At 44.2% G+C, this 18,847-nt stretch overlaps 1 protein-coding gene across 1 annotated transcript in view; it reads right to left on the reverse strand.

The window, feature by feature from the left end:
- The window catches only part of ano3 (anoctamin 3), a 415,131-nt gene that overhangs the window by 124,860 nt on the left and 271,424 nt on the right, over window positions 1-18,847 (reverse strand). The window contains exons 12-13 of the mRNA XM_067994093.1: window positions 16,536-16,670; window positions 12,539-12,635 (exon numbers count right to left, since the gene is read on the reverse strand). Of these exons, the coding sequence (XP_067850194.1) occupies window positions 12,539-12,635; window positions 16,536-16,670 (232 nt within the window). The remainder of the gene's footprint in view (window positions 1-12,538; window positions 12,636-16,535; window positions 16,671-18,847) is intronic.

The raw sequence follows: 18,847 nt of genomic DNA on the forward strand, positions 1-18,847 counted from the left end.
TGATCCTAGGTGAGCCTATATGGGCCTGATGACTTTTTTCATCCTCGATACAGAACACAACACAACAGAAAATAATTTGATTCTGAAGTTAGATGTGAAAGACAATATTTTTTGCAGTTAATCCTCTGTTGATCCAGCCTGTCCACATGCCTCACCTGTGACACCGGCACACGCAGAAGCCTTCTCCCAGATTGAGATCTGTACCATTGTTTGTCAGCAACAAAGAGACATGGACCATCAAAACAATAAGAACATAAGAACTAGGAGCAGGAGTAGGCAATATGGCCCCTCGAGTCTGCTCCGCCATTCAATAAGACCATGGCTGATCTTCTACCTCAACTCCACTTTCCCACCCGATCACCATATCCCTTGATTCCCTTAGTGTCCAAAAATCCATCAATATCACTCTTGAATATACTCAATGACTGAGCATCCACAGCCCTCTGGGGTAGAGAATTCCAAAGATTCACAACCCTCTGAGAGAAGAAATTTTTCCTCATCTCGGTCCTAAATGGCCGACCCCTTATCTTGACCTCTGGTTCTAGACTCTCCAGCCAGGGGAAACAACCTCTCAGCATCTAACCTTTCAAGTCCACTAAGAATTTTATATGTTTCAATGAGATCACCTCTCATTCTTCTAAACTACAAAGAGAATAGGCCCATTCTACTCAATCTCTCCTCATAGGACCACCCTCTCATCCTAGGAATCAATCTAGTGAACCTTCGTTGCACCCCCTTTAAGGCAAGTACATTACTCCTTAGGTAAGGAGACCAAAACTGTACACAGTACTCCAGGTGTGGTCTCACCTGGGCCCTATATAATTGCAGCAAGACCTCCTTATACTTATACCAAGGCCACCTTGCAATAAAGGCTAACATACCATTTGCCTTCCTAATTGTTTGCTGTACCTGCACGTTAACTTTCGGTGATTTGTGTACAAGGACACTCAAAACCCTCTGAATACCAACATTTCTTAGTCTCTGACCTTTCAATACATATTCTGCTTTTCTATACTTCCTACCAATAAAGGTTCCCTGCTGATCATCATTGCCTGGGCAATTCAGCTAATATGAACAACCGAATGGAGAAATGGAGAACATAAAGGGAAATCGAACCTTTGCCTTCAACAACTCTGCCATGTACTGTTGCGTGAACAAGCTGAATTGTATAGGTTAGGTTTTCAAGTTAAAGGAAAGCATTTTACAAATGCCTGCTTTAAAAATAAAAGCTCCTACACCTTCGTGCAGTAATCTTCGCAGTAATTATACATTAGAGACTATTCCACGACAGATGGCACGGCCTGTGTTGCTGGCATCCTGCAGCTTGGCATCAACAGGATGCATCAATTCTGTCACTTCCTTTTAAAATCACTTCCCCTCACTTCACTCCAACACTCTCCGAGCCACATTTAAAAAAAATGCTATTTACTAGACGCCAAATACCTAGAGTGTGCTAAAATCTAAATGAAATAGAAACCAACATCAGTGTCTGCTAGTACAATGACTGTTATAAATGTTATAAATATTGATGACGTAAAAAAACGTGGGCCTAGATATCCATTGACACTTTTACAGAGTCCAATAGAGTAGGCAGTGTGAGCGCACACATTCCATGCTAGAAGCGCGCTGTCCACCGTATTGGTAAAGGCAGAAAAAGAGGCGTTCAGGGCCTTGACCTGAAATGGATTTCAGGCCCTTTGCAGATACAAATAAGGGGCCTAACGCCTGTTCGAGGCCCCCTATGCAAAGTTGGTCTGTCAAGAAAATGTGGTCTACATACGGCCTAACCAGCAGTCCTTAAAGGGACCTCCAGGCTCCACTGCAGTGCCGTAGTCCCTTGCCGTGCCGCAGTCCATTGCTGGCTTCTGCTCAGTCCCCTCCCGCTCGCCTCCCCACCCCTCCCCCCCCCCCCACCAACGACGATGCAGCAGCCCGCAAGGCAATGCCAATTTGCTGGCAATCTGGTTGGGTTGCCAGTCTGCGTCCACAGCTCACCAGAATCATTTCAATGAGGCCCAATATTGGGTGCGCCTTGGGCCTATCTGTTCCGGCGCAGAGACCGTTCCTAGCACCCGCTGGAAATTCCTAGGCCCTGATGTTTAAAAATTTGTGCTCAATAATGCCTGATGTAAGATAGTTTTAAGAGCAATGGGGAAGCGGCCCAGCTAATAATCGTTAATGAAGGAAGTCAATGATTCATAATTGCTGTCTGTGTCAGCTGTCTTGGTCACTTCCTGATATGGCTGCTTATGCAATGGTAACTGTAGTGATGGGAAATTTGGAAAATCGAAGTTTGTGTGAACTTCTAATAGTCTCAGGCTACATTTACACTACAACTGCAGCATTGGTGTGAAGCAGTTTCATTTTGCACCAACAATAAGAATTTGTGTAAATCTCGAATCACGACCTGGCTCGGTCAGAAGCCAGGCTGGGCTCCAACTCTGGATTTACATTGCAATTTATAGAGTAGGTGTGAAGCAAACCAAATTGTACCAATTCTACAGCTGTCGTGTAACGGCACTTCAAACTGTCTTCTCATTCTCTAATGACAGCCAACGGTCAAGACCCAGGTTGCGATCCTGCTCTTTGAGATTCCTCTGTGTTTCTGACAAACGAATTGAAGCCACACCTTTAAACTCCTTAAAGGTTCAACATGGACCACTATGTGTGATGTGAATGTGCAGCAGACATCTTTTGTGTGACATATACGGTGGGGGAGAGGCGTCTCTTTTTTGGGCGTGAAATAGGCAAAACGGGGTCCAAAATTAGGTCACGATCTGCTGTGCCCAATTGACACAGGAAGAGCGCCTGAGGCAAGATTGAATCAGTAAAAGTACTGCTGGAAAGTAAATCATTGAGTGAGGATAAGATCAAAGTCAGTTGTAATTCCCCCCAAACCGCCCCATAAATTTAAATAATCTATTGACATTCACCGTTTGGGCTTGAACATATGGAGAAGCTTCACATTCTCGGCAGGGAACCTTTTTCACATATGAGAAATTCAGGTATCTGGTTTGCTGGACTTTCTGACCCCTCATTTTAAATTTCTCAAAAATTGTGTGCAGCGCACGTGTGAATTTCTAATTTGTGCTGTGGCCAATCGCAACGTCAGGAAATGAGCCAGCGAAACACAGCCGTCCAGCCTAAGTGCCAGAGGACAGCCTTTGCTCGCTGAACTTCAGCTCAGAACAAGTCAGCACCTTCAGGAGAGGAGAGAGAGAATTGGAGAGGAAACAATAATTTGAATTATCCAATCCAATTTTAGTTGAGTACGTTACAATTGTATGAAATCAGCCCTCATCAGCAGGTGGTTAGTAATTTAAATTTAATATCTTAGATCCTCCAGAGTGCATTTCACCCAAGGCTTACTTAATACCATCCATTCAGAGCAGATGCACTGTGCATATGCCTCTAAGATTTATTTAGAGTGAACTGGAGACACGAATAATCAGGCACATTCTGTTCAACATGCTTGCTGGAGTCATTCCAATGCATACTAATCCAAAATAATACACTTGGAGATTAGTTTTATCTGCAAATATTAATGAGATGCTTCATTCCAAGAAATAGTGAAATTCGCAATTTCCGCAGACTTAAAAAAGCTTGCCGACATTCCTGTCTTTTTCAAATATCTGCCTCATAAATGCATTGTGCCCAATTTTTCAAAATGTTTGGGGGTTGCTATAGTTTAATATTTATTTTCATATCCATTTTTAATTTTAAAAAGTAGCCTGGAGAGAATAAAGATAATACTGTGAGAACTACTCCAATAAAATCAGAATAGGACATTTTATTTTAACCCACCAAGCCTAGCCTGCAGCTGCACATACTGGAAATCCGGGCACCACTGGCCATAACTTTCTGACCATCTTGGTGCCTGAATTTCCAATATGTGGAGCTGGTGGGCAAGGTTCATACTGGCAGCATAGATTTGTAAAATTACCCCTATAATCTTATTCTAAAATATATAAAAAAAGCTTAAGTAAGGAAGGCAATTTTTTAAAAAAATCCATTATATGCACATTTATATGAACAGCAGTTTGTTCCAGAGTATAAAGTTTTGAAAATATTACTGGGCTTATGATGCCTTTTCGCTGACCTGTCTCATTTCTTTTTAAGTTTGCACGATTCTTTAAAAATGGTTCTTTTCATTTCCTGGTATTGGCATAGTCTTGATTCAATCTTGAGAAGATATGACTTTTATGATGGATCCTTACCAATCTTCCGACATTGCAAAATGCACGACGTCAAAGTTGTGCTTGATAATCTGATAAAAGCCATCATTTTGTGGTCACTGTTGTTAAGCTCAATTCTAGTTCTTTTCAATGTATACAAAAAACTACAATGATGTACAGTTGAAATTCCCTTTGGCTAAACTGCCCTGCTTCTGTTATGTTCGATTTAAGGATGCGTTGTTGCCAAATCTGTCCTAACTAAATCTAAATGAGGAGAGCATTAAATAAAATTTTCCATCTTATTTTTTAAAAGTTTCTAACTGTTAACCAAATTATTGTAAAAAGTATCAGTTTCTATAACCTCTTTGAGTGAAAAGTAGTTTTATTAATTAATTTTTCTAAAAGCGCTGTATGGTTGTGTTCTCGGAATGTAGCTATGTGTTTTGAGCTACTGCTTAATCTGTGAAAAATGGGCGAGCAAGGAGTTTTCCCCACTGAAACCATTTTGGCAGCAGATTGATTTTAAATTCAGAGCTATACCGCAGGATATTCTGTAACAAATGGTAGAAGTAGAATTTGGATACACAGGCCAAGAGGGTAGCACTAATTGTAGACCGCAATACTTCCAGGGGATGTGAGGTACTGTTTTTTTGGGGGTGCATGAGATTAATGCTCTGCTTTTTTTTAGAAAGCTTATTTGCTTATTTACTTCCCTCTTCTAATTTTGGTCTCCTTGGCACAGGGCAGCATGGGGTTTGAGAGAGACTCATCAGATGCTTCAAATCAAGCTGAGCTTTAATTACACTTATCTACACACAAACAAATTATATTCACAGTGGGTGCCCCTCACTATTAAAGCACATATGCCTTCAATTCTAGACATTCTTTTGCACATAGAGGTTTCAGTACATGCTGGTATTTCTGCAGACTCCATCACCAAGACCATTTACTTCCACCTCCGTAATGTCACCCGTCTCCGCCACTGCCTCAGCTCATCAGCTGCTGCAATCTTCATTCGTGCCTTTGTTACCTCTAGACTTGAGTATTCCAATGCTCTCCTGGCCCTCTGCCCATCTTCCCATCTTCCATAAACTTGAGCTCATCCAAAACTCTGCTGTCCGTACCCTAACTTGCACCAAGTCCTGTTCCCCCATCTCCCCTGTGTTCGCCGACCTACATTGGCTCCTGATCTGACAACGCCTCAATTTTAAAATTCTCATCCTTGTTTTAAAACCCCTCCATGGCCTTACCTCTCCCCTATCTCCTTAACCTCCTCCAGCCCCACAACCTTCCGAGACCTCTGAGCTCCTCCAATTCTAGCCTTTTTTGCATCCCTGATTTTAATCGCTCCACCACTGGCGGCTGTGCCTTCAGCTACCTAGGCCCGAAGCTCTGGAATTCCCTCCCTAAACCTCTCCACCTCTCTACCTTTCTCTCCTCCTTTAAGACACTCCTTAAGATCTACCTCTTTGACCAAGCTTTTGGTCACCTGTCCTAACATCTCCTTATGTGGCTTGGTGTCAAATTTTGATCAATAACACTTCTGTGGAGCGCCTTGGGACATTTTACTCCATTAAAGGCATTATATAAATGCAAGCTTTTTTGTTGTTGATGACTCATTGCCTAGAGGATTGTCAAGTTCATTTCAGTGCAAGTTTGCTGCTTCTTTTTCTCCTCAAAATGTTGACTCATGTTGGGGATCAAAGCAGGAGCAGACATGGCAACTGTATGTGTTTGGACCAAGTATATACTTGTCTCCATTTGAAAATTAGTTCAGTTAACATCCATTCAAACTGCCTGTATAATAGACCTGTCCCATTATTCAACACTCAGTTTTAATGTGCAGGCTGACACATCATGTGCAGGCTCCCATGTGCGTTGGGACATAGAGGTGACAAGGCAGCTGTTTGGGTAAACTAGTGGAATACCAGAACCTACTTTGCAATTGGTGGAGTTGCACATTAGGCAATATCTTCAACATAAACAAATCTATCATCAAAAATATCAAATTAAGGAACTGAGCTTCTTAAACAAATAGTTGCCATGTTAACAAGCAAAAACTCAAGAAGAATGAAGGTACTTCAGATTTTAAATCCAAAAAAGTAAAGTAAAATATACTGTGCTTTTAGGTATGGTTCTTGTTGTCTGTAACACCATTCACTCCATTGTAAATGTTGATTTATAAATGGTTCATCCAATTTGGTCAGTTTGACACTTTGTCATTCAATATCTACATGGGCCTAATCCACAAAAGAAACACACTCTAAGATCTTTAAGCAATCCTAAACATTCCTAATATTTGACAATATAACATTCAGTGGTAATAAATGCTGGCGATTTGTTTTTTTTACTCTAAATGGAGTAAGCTATGTACAGAATGAGTGCAGTAAATTGCATACGAGGTCCTAATGATGTAATCCAGTTTTTATAATCAATATAGATTGTCTTAATTTTCAATCTCAGACATTGACATATTGCTCTTGCTATTAGTTGCTGACAATGCTTCAAAGTGATAACAGAAAATCCAATATTAACTCTCAACCGAAGAAGCCACAGTCAGCACAACACTGAGCATCTGGCAATAGATATGTGAACAGCACAGCAATATGACCTGAGGTCAGGCATTATAGTTAATGTCATCCTAGTTCAATCAATTGCTTGATAGGGATTTCATTTTGATCTTTTTTTGAGGGAATCCATAAACACTATCTCTATATTGTCGTAACATACATGTGGAATTGCACTGCAATGTAATTTTAGTTCACTTGTAAGAATGTATAGAATTTGATAAGTCGGTCAACAATACCAAGTGTGACATAATGAATTGTAAGTTTATTTATACCAAGTTTTATAACCCTTTATAGCACTTTGACAACTGCAGTATTAATGCATCAAAATACAGTACACTAAATATTATCTTGAGCTAACTAGATGTTTAAAATGATACATGAGGGGTGATCTTAGGAAGCAATTGCGGGTGCATTGGGGACAGGGGGGCTCCGAAAATCACGGAAATCCATTCGGGTTCGGAAGCCGGCTCCAACCCGCTGACGTTCCAGTTTCCCAGGGACCCACCTGTGTGTGCACGGACGACCTGAAAACGGAAGTCCCGCCGGCAATTAAAGCCAGTGGGATTACAGTTAAAGAGCCAAATGTACCTCACTGAGGTATTTAAGGCACTTTACCTGTGACAGATGAAGTACTTAGAAAGATTTTTTAACTTACCTGGGCGGCTTGCCCACCGCTTCCGATTCACGCCTGGTGAAACCAGACGTGAAGGGCCGGATCAGGGAACAAGAAACTAAATAAATTAAATAAGAAAACATAGACGGAAGTGAAAACACAAAATGAACCTATCTTTGCACCCTGCTCCGAAGTCCGATGTCCCCCTCTTTACTCCCCCCCCAATCTTCCCGCGATGTCCCTCTCTTCACCCCCCCCACCCCGATCTTCCCCTCTCCCCCGGTCTTCCACTCCAGCATTGGATCTTCCATTCTGGCCACCCCACCCCCCACCTCCCCAACCGTCTTTCAGTCCAGCGCTGGATGACTCGGTCTCTCTCTTTCTCGCCCACCCCGCCTCCGCACTGCAGCTCCTGACGGCAGATAGTCTTGTCCAGCAGGCTGGTTGCCAGGCGCGAAACCCGGAGAGGACGTAAATCATCAGCAATCAACATGTGATCGCGTCGGAAACGGTAAGTTTTGTTCATGTGGGTTTGCCACACGCACCTTCACCACTCCCCCCTCCCACCACCATTGTAAAATCGAGCCCATGGTTCCTTACATAAATCATTAATTGCTGCATTTCACAAATCCCTTATTCAAATGTTTATATTTTAGCATGAGTATTCCTGTATCAGAAGAGATCGTGTTCGCCTGGAAATTTCAGCAGTGCCGTTATGACCATCAGAAGTGCAGCACATCAGAACGTCCACCTGCAGCTTTGCCCCCATCATAACCATGCTCCAAATCCTGAAGATGGTGACCTTTAAATATTAGGGGCAGGCGCCTGTGCCAGTAGTGGCACCCACCCAGATGATGTGGTGGGATTCCATAGTGCAATCTTACTAATCCGAGGCGGTTGGGGGAAGCCAAAGGCCAGTCTGATAGGCCGAATTTGGGAACTCACCAGTGGCACTCAGATTATGCCCCATTAATGGTAGCTACCCCCACCCCAAGTCAAATTGATTACTGTTTGCTTTCTGCATGCCAGGGCCCACACACAGCTCATCAGGTACTGCTTCCTGTGGGTACAGATACCACAGGGGACATATCTGGTGGGGTTTTTGGGAAAATGTATAATTTATTACAATTATTATATTCACACAACCCAAAAAAATTACCCGAGTGACACATACATGCCAAGAGTCTTTCAGCTATTGAATAATTGATCACCTAAGAGGGATGTAAAATATATATTGAAAAATGCAGCCGCATAAACCATAAATAATGAAAATTCTATGGGTATTTAACTTGGCCAGATAATGAACTGAATTATATCTGCAACTCACCAATGACTGTGCACTATTCAATTAATGCTGTGAATGTGCTTAGTAATACCAGTAATTTTGGGCCATTATAATTCATCATTTTTTCACACAGACGTGTAGCAGTATCCATTAATAATGCAATCACACATACAGGGGTTGATTTGTCACAGACTTACGATCTGTGTGCAACTGCTTCCAAGGTATTATGCTGAGGCAAAAGGTGGGGGTGGGGGGGGGGGTAGACACATGACACTTTATGTTGGGTCTCTGCCCCACTCGCTCTCAAAATGGACCTCCAGCAACATCATGGGTGGGAGGCATAGCATTTGGGTCCAGAAAAGGCATGAAAATCCATTTTAACAATGTAGGAGTCCCGTTCTGAGGATTACTGCATCTTCTTTTTGAGGCCGGCACTGAATGACATCTACAGCCAACATAACTGGGTGCCCAGGATTGCCAAGCAATGAGCAGTGCAGGCAAGAACATTAAAAGGGCCACAAAGAAACTTCCTTTACATGTTCTGAGGTCAATTCTAACCTATTTGATTTTTTTTTAGTTTTACCATTTTTTTCTCTTGTGACTCAGTGGGGGGAATTTTTGAAAATGTGAAACCCAACCCCAACCCACCATAAACGTGCCCACTTGTGGTTTAACCAGGGCGGGTGAGTAACCTGCACTCGAGAGGCTGGTCAGTAATAATAATGTTAATGAAGGCTGCGTTCCTCAGGTTTTAGCAGCCATTTAGATTTAACGGATGCGGGTCGGGTTTCCCAGAGCTCGGGAAACCCGGCAACTAAAGGGAGGCGAGAACTGCCGGATCCAGCAGTTAAGTGCCTTTCCAGCACTGCTTGTGGAACAAGAGGAGCAGGAGTGCTTCCCTCCGGCCCCTGTCCCCCGGCCCCCACCCCCCAACACCACCCCGCGATCCAACACCCCTCCCAACCTGCCCTCCCTCCCTCCTTCATCTCCGGTCCCCGGCTGCGGCCTTCTATCGCAGGACTTCCCGCTCGACAGCCAGCCAGCCTCTCAAAATGGCTGCCGGCCGAGAAACAGGGAAAAAAAATTCCAATGAGGTCCTGCCATTAAATTGGGTTCACTGCATTTCCGGGTTTCCCGGAAGCTTAAAGTCGCCCCGGCTCCCGTCCCACCTCCCCAAAAATAATCGGGACCATACATTCTCATGAGACTTTATACTAATGGTTTTATTTATTTTTTCCTGCAGCAACGTTGCAGTTATAATGGGTCTCCCAATGGGGATCCCTCATTGAGGAGCTGGGAAGAAGAGGAGGATCTGCAATGGTACGTGGGTCAGGATAAACGAGACGCATTCTGTGCAGCCCCTGCTCCCTGGTTGGTGCCTACACACACACACCTCTGCTTTAGGGAGCTTTAGCAGATGATTAATTCAGACGGAGGCTCCAACCATTAATTTATGTTGTGACAGCAGACCCGATGACACAGATATGTGTTAAGGCCTGACTAACTGTTTTGCTGGATTATAGTTCAGAAGCTCCCTATGTTGTGCTTTGTATGGTAGAGTATGAAAGAAGTTATGCCAGAGTGATCAGCCACAGACCATATCTACAGGCATTGGCAAAGTCACCTGGCAACAGCTGTGGAGAAGTGCCTTCAGAGGGTCTGGGCCAGCAGAGTCATGCCATCTGCCGTAAAGACACCTGCTGTGAACATGCACCTGGGCTGGCACAGCAAGTGGCAAAACCTGTCTAGCCTGCACATCTGGCCATTCTTAACTCCCTACCCGTTCAGCCTTGGGTAAAGGCTGCTATGAGTTGTGATAAATTTTGAATCTCTTTTAAAAGTTTTCAGAATTTATGTTCCCCCATTGCAACACTCCCCTTCCCTTTCAATTTTACTTAAGCACAAATTTCCTCTCCGACTATAAGTGTGGTGCCTATACTTGACATAGTTTGCAGCTGGATCTGTGAATAAAAATGCAAATAAGCTGATACAGGAAATTTGAGAGCTATTAACATATTACCACTCAGTCAGAGATAGCATTATCCATTTAGACATGACTTACACCATAAGAGGAATATCAGCCTTGCACTGTTGCTATGGTAAATTGCGTGGCTCCACAGTTTTATATCAGATATACGGGGCATTATTTGAACATTGAAAAATGGGTGGGTTGGGGGCAGGAGGGCATTCAAAATTGCCACCATTTCAGACCCACCCCCAACCTGCCCATTTCCTGTTTTCACCAGGGCGGGTGACCAACCCGCTCCCAGGAGGCCGGTTGGTCACTAAAACCTTTCAAGGAGGCTGCGGGAGGTTTCATACTCTACCATATAAAGCGCAACATAGGGAGCTTCTGAACTATAATCCAGCAAAACAGTTAGTCAGGCCTTAACACATATCTGTGTCATCGTGCCTGCTGTCACAACATAAATTAAAGGTTGGAGCCTCCGTCTGAATTAATCATTTGCTAAAGCAAGCTTTCTTCCAGCAGAGGTGTGTGTGTGTAGGCACCAGCCAGGGAGCAGGGGCTGCACAGAATGTGTCTCGTTTATCCTGACCCACGTACCATTGCAGGTCCTCCTCTTTTTGCAGATTTTGCAATTTCAACCTCTGGGGGCCTGGATTCCCGACCCTTCTCCTTCAGGCCGCATGAGAGGAGGCGAGAAGGCCCGAAACTGAAGGCAAGGTGCCTTTCTGGCAGATCTCGTGGGCCCGGAGGAGCAGGAGTACTTCTCCCAGGCCCAACAAGCCTACCTGCAATGATCCCCCCAACGCTCACGGACCCTCCTACCCCCGATCTCCGACCCCCCTCCCCAACAACGATCGCGGAACCCGCCCCCCGATCTCCGGCCCCCCTCCCCAACAATTGCGGATCCCCGAAGTGACCCCCGATCCCCCCACAATGATCGCGGACCCCTGCGATGACCTCCGATTCCCCCCCCACAATGATCGTGGACTCCCGCGATGACCCCTGATCCTGATACCCCCCTGAACCCCATGCACATCGGTGCCCCATGCCCACCAGTGCCCCATACCCATCAGTGCCCCTGTGCCACCCATGCCCCACCCCCCCTCCCATCCATACAATCAAAGACTTACCTGAAGACTTACCTCAACACGTCCTCTCCCATCCGACTGAGACCAGCCTGTCAATCAGGTCGGCCAGTCGGACGGCAAAGTGACAAAAACAAATAAAATATGTCCTTACATCAAAATCGTAAGGACGTCCGGGAAACCCGTACTTCCGGGTTTCCCGTCCGCAATTTGAACCCCCCCCCCCCACCACCCCCACTTCCCGGCTCGGGGTCAAAATCATGCCCATGCTGTTACTATAGCATGTAGTAATCCTCACACGTTTTGTATTTACAATATAAATGTGCCGCAGAGGCTCAGTGGTGAGCTGCAGTGGTGCCCACATCCACTGTGGTTCAAAGTATTAGTACCAAGTGATTCACACCCACAAGTCTTCAACCTTGGTCAGCAGGGAGAAGGCTGAACTGTGCCGTGTGCTTCCCCAAAATAGGTATATGAAATCCAGCCATCCCAGGCCACTCCGGTGCACCTTCTAATGACCAATCAAAAATAGCAGAGCTTGAATGCTCTCCAAGTTGCAGAATGCACATGGTACAGAGAGAACATTAACAAATGAAGAAAAACTAAATAGTACACCAAGTACAATTTCATACAGACATTGCAGCTTATGTATAATAGGCCTGAAGAAATAAATGTTATTGGAGGTAACTTGATAAGGAAGACTAATTCTCAGCTTTTCTTTTTACTTAGAACTCATGAGAGAAATATCCTTATACTTTTGATATGCAAGTGGAAATTTTCAGCATAATTTGAAAAGTTAAGCACAAACTAAAAGTTGTGTTGTGTATCAGAAATCTGTTACCTTAGCGTAGACGCAGCTGTCATTCAGCATCCAGTAAGAACAGTTACGCTCACACATTGGGCACATGTGGGTACCTTTGTCTTCACAGATCTCCTTGCTGGACAATTAAGAAATATAAATCACAAGATATCACTTCCATATGCACAATGTAATAAGAATTTCAAAATTTCCTCAAGCCTCTATAATTCTATGCATGCCTTTTATGTCCGCACTTTCTGTCATACACTTCACAAGAGATTTAACATTTTATAACAGTACACATTAGAAGACATTAAATTAGGTTGGGTTTATACAACTGATGTACACCTGAGGAGCAACTTCAGGTGTACATCAATACAAAAATGATCGTATAATGGATATCAGATCCCAATTCGACATACTAGAGAGTATGTATAAAAAAATCAACTTAGAAACAGGAAGCAGAGGGCACCCAAACTTCCAAGAGGTTGTGAGCAGGGTACCTCAGGGGCTGGCCTCAAAAGATGAAGACTTTAGTAACCTAAATTATTAAGTGTCTAAAGTCCAGCATGTAAGACAGCACCAAGGTTGAAAAGAATACAAGAAATTAAGTAAATCAGGAAGTAAATGACATTCGGTGAGAACAAGTCTGGGTTTAAAATGTTTGCAGATTCTAGGAGCGAGGCAAAACTGAGGGAGAGAAGAAATTCCTTGATTTTAAGGCCCCAGAAAAGAGCGAGTTAGAATAGGAATCTTCATTTCAACAAAGTGAGAATTTAGGAAAGAGGCAGTGTAGGTAGGTTGGTGTATTTGGAACTTCGGAGAAACAAGAGAGGAACATTCAGAGGAGAGTGATCAGAGCAGTGCCTATAAAATAGAAAAGAAAATGATTTTGTCAAAAAAGAATGCGTTCTGTTAAATAAATAATATTATATAAGGATATGGATTCCACGGCCGTGGGTCAGCAGCGCAATTGTTTGCCAGACGGAATGCGGGAGCAGAGGTCGTGAACCTGATATGTACTGTGAACACCCAGCCTGGTAGTGCTGGTGATGCAGAAGGCTACCAATGCTCCAGGGTGAGAGCTTCATTACAAGTCCTAATTTTGTGTAATTGGAAGCAAAGCTTCCCAGCCCTGCATTTCCCACCAATTCACATCTATAAGGTGACACCACTGGTGTGCACCTGTAAAAACACAGCAGGCACACAGCCAGGAAGAAGGCCCTTCCTGAGCCTCTCAAAGATGTGCTGTATGACTTATTAGCATCAGTGTTTTCAGATCTCGTTTCTTTGGCGTGTTTGGGTTAATTGAACTGAATTAGCCTGATGCATTCATTGTTGTATCGCAGTTTAATTCATCCTTTAATTTTGTTTCTTTGTCTCTTTTTCACATCGCATTCAATAAAGTTTCACTGTGATTGGTAACAGCCCGCTCTGCATAGGATGGGCAGTTCTCCCAGGACAAGAGAGAATGGAGGATGAGGAAAATTGAGCAAAGGCAGGTGCCCCTGCACCAGAAGATAACTGATTGCACCCACACCGACCCAAAAAACTGTGTTTTTTTAAATTTGTTAATAGGATGTGGGTGTCGCTGGCAAGGCCAGCATTTATTGCCCATCTGAAATTGCCCTTGAGAAGGTGGTGATGAGCCAACATCTTGAAACGCTGCGGTCCGTGTGGTGAAGGTTCTCCCACATTGCCGTTAGGTAGTGAGTTCCAGGATTTTGACCCAGCGATGATGAAGGAACAGTGATATAGTTCCAAGTCGGGATGGTGTGACTTGGAGAGGAATGTGCAGGTGGTTTTGTTCCCATGTGCCTGCTGCCCTTGTCCTTCTAGGTGGTCGAGTTCGAGGGTTTGGGAAGCCTTGGTGAGTTGCTGCAGTGCATCCTGTAGATGGTACACACTGCAGCCACGGTGTGCCGGTGATGAAGGGAGTGAATGTTTAGGGTGTGTACAGACTACACCACCGTTACTTGTATATATCTTAAGAGCTGAGAGCTTTACACCACTAATGTTTCACCTGAGAGGCAGTCATGGAACTTTGCCGTGTCCTGCAGCCTGAACCCCAAATTTCCCCGATGATTGGGATGACTGCACATGGTGGTGAAAGTTACAACTATCTTGAACTTTTAAGGAACTGCACCAACACTTTGAAGCTCTTGCCCCAGACTACCCACCCCTTTCTCTAGCCTGCACGCTCCCAGCGCATGGTCTAATCCATGATGGGGGCACGCCATTTGTATGTAAGTAAACGAGAGGACCTTGGAAAGCCCTAGAGGAGCATCTTCTTGTGCCAGTAATGTGAATTGTGCCTGCGAACTGTGCTCCCATCAGAAACTCAGCCCTATAGTGCATAATGATGTGCAGGAAAACATTACATTTTCATCACATTGGAGAAACTGAGTATGGATTTAGTGATATCTCCCTCAAATGTGGTCATCAATCTTCATTTTGAATGGAATGCAAGTCTGGTGCAACTGCCGTAGTAAATTTAAACATGATAGGCGTCCAGCTCCTTATGAATTGTTTGTAAATTAACTTGTTGGCATTGATAAAATAGGGAAAGGGCAAAGTGAAGTACAATGCAACTAAATTCAGAAGGACTTAGGTCTCTAGATAACTAGTCCAAAAGGTGGTAGATGCAATTCAGTAAGTATAAAATAATGAGTATAGGAGTAATAAACCACAGCAGTTTGTGTTATATAGAAAATGATTTGGAAAGAGATTTCAGGCTTACATAGTGAATACATCTATTAAATTATCAGCACAGCACTAATCAGGAGTAAAAATGGCAATTCAGGTATTAATTTACATTAGCAGAAGGACAAATCAAAAGCAGTTGCTTTGTTGATGTATCAGGGGATGTTTAGATCTCATCTGGAGTACTGGGTCCGGTTTTGGTCATCTAATCATCGGGAGAATATTATTACCCTTGATAGGGTACAGAGCCAAGCAGCATGGATGATTCGGAGTGTAAGGAATTTAAGTTATTAAAGACTAAAGAAGCTTGTTTGCTTTGGAAAAAATAGAGACTCTGAGGTAATCTAATTGAAATTTCAAGATGCTGAAGGGAAGTAATAACATTTATCCAAAGCAAATTGTTGTGAGAAATGAGTCAAATACAGTCCACGTGCATCATTGGGTCTACGTATGTATGTGCTGAGTATTCCTATCGGGGAGTTAATCGTAAAAAAAATTGAAGTTCAGTACAATGTATTGTAGCCATTCTCCCTAAAGTGCCTTGTTCTAAAGCAATGTAATCCCCAAGCTAGAAATTATGTCAGCTGTACTTATCCAGAGATAGCTTCAGCTTTAATAAAACTTGTGAACAGGGTGCCCCAACATGGGCGGCAAGCTGACAGAGGACCAGCTCCAAGTCCAAGCTGACGGAGTTCACCATGAGCCGGGCCAGCTCGGACAAGTAAAGCTTCACCAGGGTGACTAGCAGAGAAAACAATGTGTCGCAGGGGGTTTGGAGCACCCATAATCTGCATCAAACATTGGCTTCTTTTCCAATAAAACACAGGCTGTTTCTGCCACTAAAGACCCTACAACCAGCAACTTTGAAATTCACATTATTGCAAACGGCTAATTGTTTTTTGCTTTTTGGCCGATATAAGTGACTGCCTGTTTTAAACGTGGATGTTTTTAAGTGGTGGGGACTGTACCAGAGAATGCAAGTTAAAATGACAAGGTTAAGAGTAAGAGGGGACGCTGGGGAACTTTTTCCCAAAGGTTAATAGATTTGGGGAATAAGCTAACAGGGAAGGCCATTGAAGCAGATAGTATAAGTGGATTCAAAAGATAATTGGAGGATCTTCGGGAGATAAAGAGGACTGAGGGAACTGGTAAAAAAAAACTGGTTGATTTCTGATAAAGAGATAGACTTATGGGATACAACGCTATTTTCCTGCTCCTTAACATTTTACGCTCAAAAAAATGACTGTTTTGCACAGGGTTGAATTGTGAATAAAACATTTACCAAACAGGTCCGAATTGATTCATTGTCAACTCAGGAACTGTAATATTTTCCTACCTGACTTGGCTGGACTCGGCTGTAAATAATCCATAAAGAAATACAAATAATCCGATCAGGGCTGCAGGAATAAGCATCCCGGTATACCATCCCAGCCATGCAAAATACAGGCCGATCTTCTCGCCAAAGTATCGCCTGTACAGAATAACACAGAAGCATTAGCATTGTTTAAGACTGTACTGAGCTCTGTCTTCTGTGAGAGATTGGAGGAATGAAAACTGCTGCTAAGTGATGCAACCTAGCGCACGTAAATATGTAACGAGAGAGGAGGAAGAGTTACATACCTAAACAGAAGCGTCAATAAGGTGCTGAGGAAGTTTTATTTCATAGATTACAACGAACCTTTAGAAATATAACTACACACAAAATTCACAAATTGTAGTCTACATTGCTCTCACCTCTTCCCTGCTCAATTTATGTACCTTTTCCTTTGGTCCTATGATTTTCGAGGACTTGATGTGTTGCAATATACATAATAATTTGAAAACAGTCAGAGCGCCAGCTTGAATCTCCCAATGTGAGTAAGACTTGTGGCTCCCAGTAGTGCTAGATTATATGCATAAGTTGAGAAAACGCACCTTTAAAAAAAACTGCAAGGGCGCAAAATTGGGCCGTTTAGCGCCCGTTGTTTCGGTGCTATGCGGCCTCTCCAAAATCCAAGGTGGCGTCTTGGCTGCGCATGCACGTTTCCAGCGTGACGTGCGCCGGACACCACCCTGGTATAGGAGTTAGCGCATGGGCAAATACCGAATGCCATAAGCATGTAAAGTAGGGAGAAAATGCGTGCAATCAGTGCAATGCTGATTTAAAGTGATCGACACATTTTGGACCTTAACGCTCAACTCAATGCATGGTCTTAACCCCAACCACCTGAACGTGTCTTAGAATGCCTGGAGTACCCCCCCACAAGCACTATTTAAAGGGACCATGCAGGTGTTGCAGGATAGATGCTGGATTATTGCTTCTGGCTGCTGGTGGAATAGGAAATCTTTTTTGAAGCTCCCTATTCTTACTGAGAGTCCCTTAAGGTTCGGAAAGTTTCAACCGTGGTTGAACAACATTCCTGGCAACCATGGGTGGTCTGCTAGGGCTCCCGCTGGGCATTGAGCACGACTGGGACCATGCACACCAGGTCAAGCTGCGAGGAGACAGAGGACAAGGAGGCACAGGGCACTGAGCAGGAGGCCCTACCCAATGAGGGCCTTCTGGGGCCAATTCTCCAATCTCAACGTGACCGAGGAGAATTGCATCCGATGCCTGAGGTTCACCAAGGAAGCTGTGACCGAGATCTGTCAACTGGTGCGGCCACAACTGCATCCTCAGAGCAGGGTGATGACAGCATTGCCTGTGGCTGTGAAGGTCACTGTGGTGCTGAATTTCTACGGTTCAGGATAATTTCAGGCCTCTGCTGGTGACATGTGCAACATCTCGCAGTGTGCAGTGCACTGCTGCATAGGGAGGTCACAGAAGCACTGGACCAGATGAGGAACAGGTTCATCACCTTCCCTCTCCACAGAGACAAGCTGAATGAGTGAGCACGGGGGTTTGCTCGCATTGCTGGCTTCCCCATGGTACAGGGTGCCATTGACCGGACGCACATTGCCCTGCGTGCTCCAAATATCAACTCGACCTTCTTTGTCAACCGAAAGGACTGCAACTCCCTGAACATGCAGCTGGTGTGCGATCACATGCGTCGAATTATGGAGGTCAATGCCCGCTACCCTGGGAGCAGTTACGACGCCTTTGTCATGCGGCAGTCCAGTCAAAGGCTGACTACTGGGCAACAAGGGCTATCCCCTCATGCCATAGCTCATGACTTCGGTCTATAATGAGAGCCATGTTGCCACATGCAACGTCGTGGAGCACACCATAGGCCTCCTCAGAGGAGGAGGAGGAGGGGGAGGAGCCGGAAGAGGAAGTGGAGGATGACGCAAGGGTGCAACAGGGACCTTGTCTGCAAGGGCTCTGTGTGCTCGCCTGATCCATGCCTGCTATCAATAATGTCAACCACAACCCCCAACTCAGCAACAGTCCTACACTCCCCACCTGTCCGCTCCCACAAGACAATCAAATCACCCTCCATCTGATTGCATATTGCTTTCCCCCTCAGCTCATCACACAAATAAAAACCACCACCAAATGCAAATTCAAAAGTCAGATTTATCAATAAATAAATGAAATTAAGGAAACAGAACAGAACTACTCACTCTTGTGCATTGCCTTAGTGCCTGTTGTGCATGTGCCTTTACCTATCCTGATGCTCCTACAAGGTACTTCCCCAGTGGCTGAAGCCTGGATGGTGGGAGGCTGCT

The sequence above is a fragment of the Heptranchias perlo genome, chromosome 12 (assembly GCF_035084215.1).
Source record: "Heptranchias perlo isolate sHepPer1 chromosome 12, sHepPer1.hap1, whole genome shotgun sequence".
Taxonomy (NCBI): Eukaryota; Metazoa; Chordata; class Chondrichthyes; order Hexanchiformes; family Hexanchidae; genus Heptranchias; species Heptranchias perlo.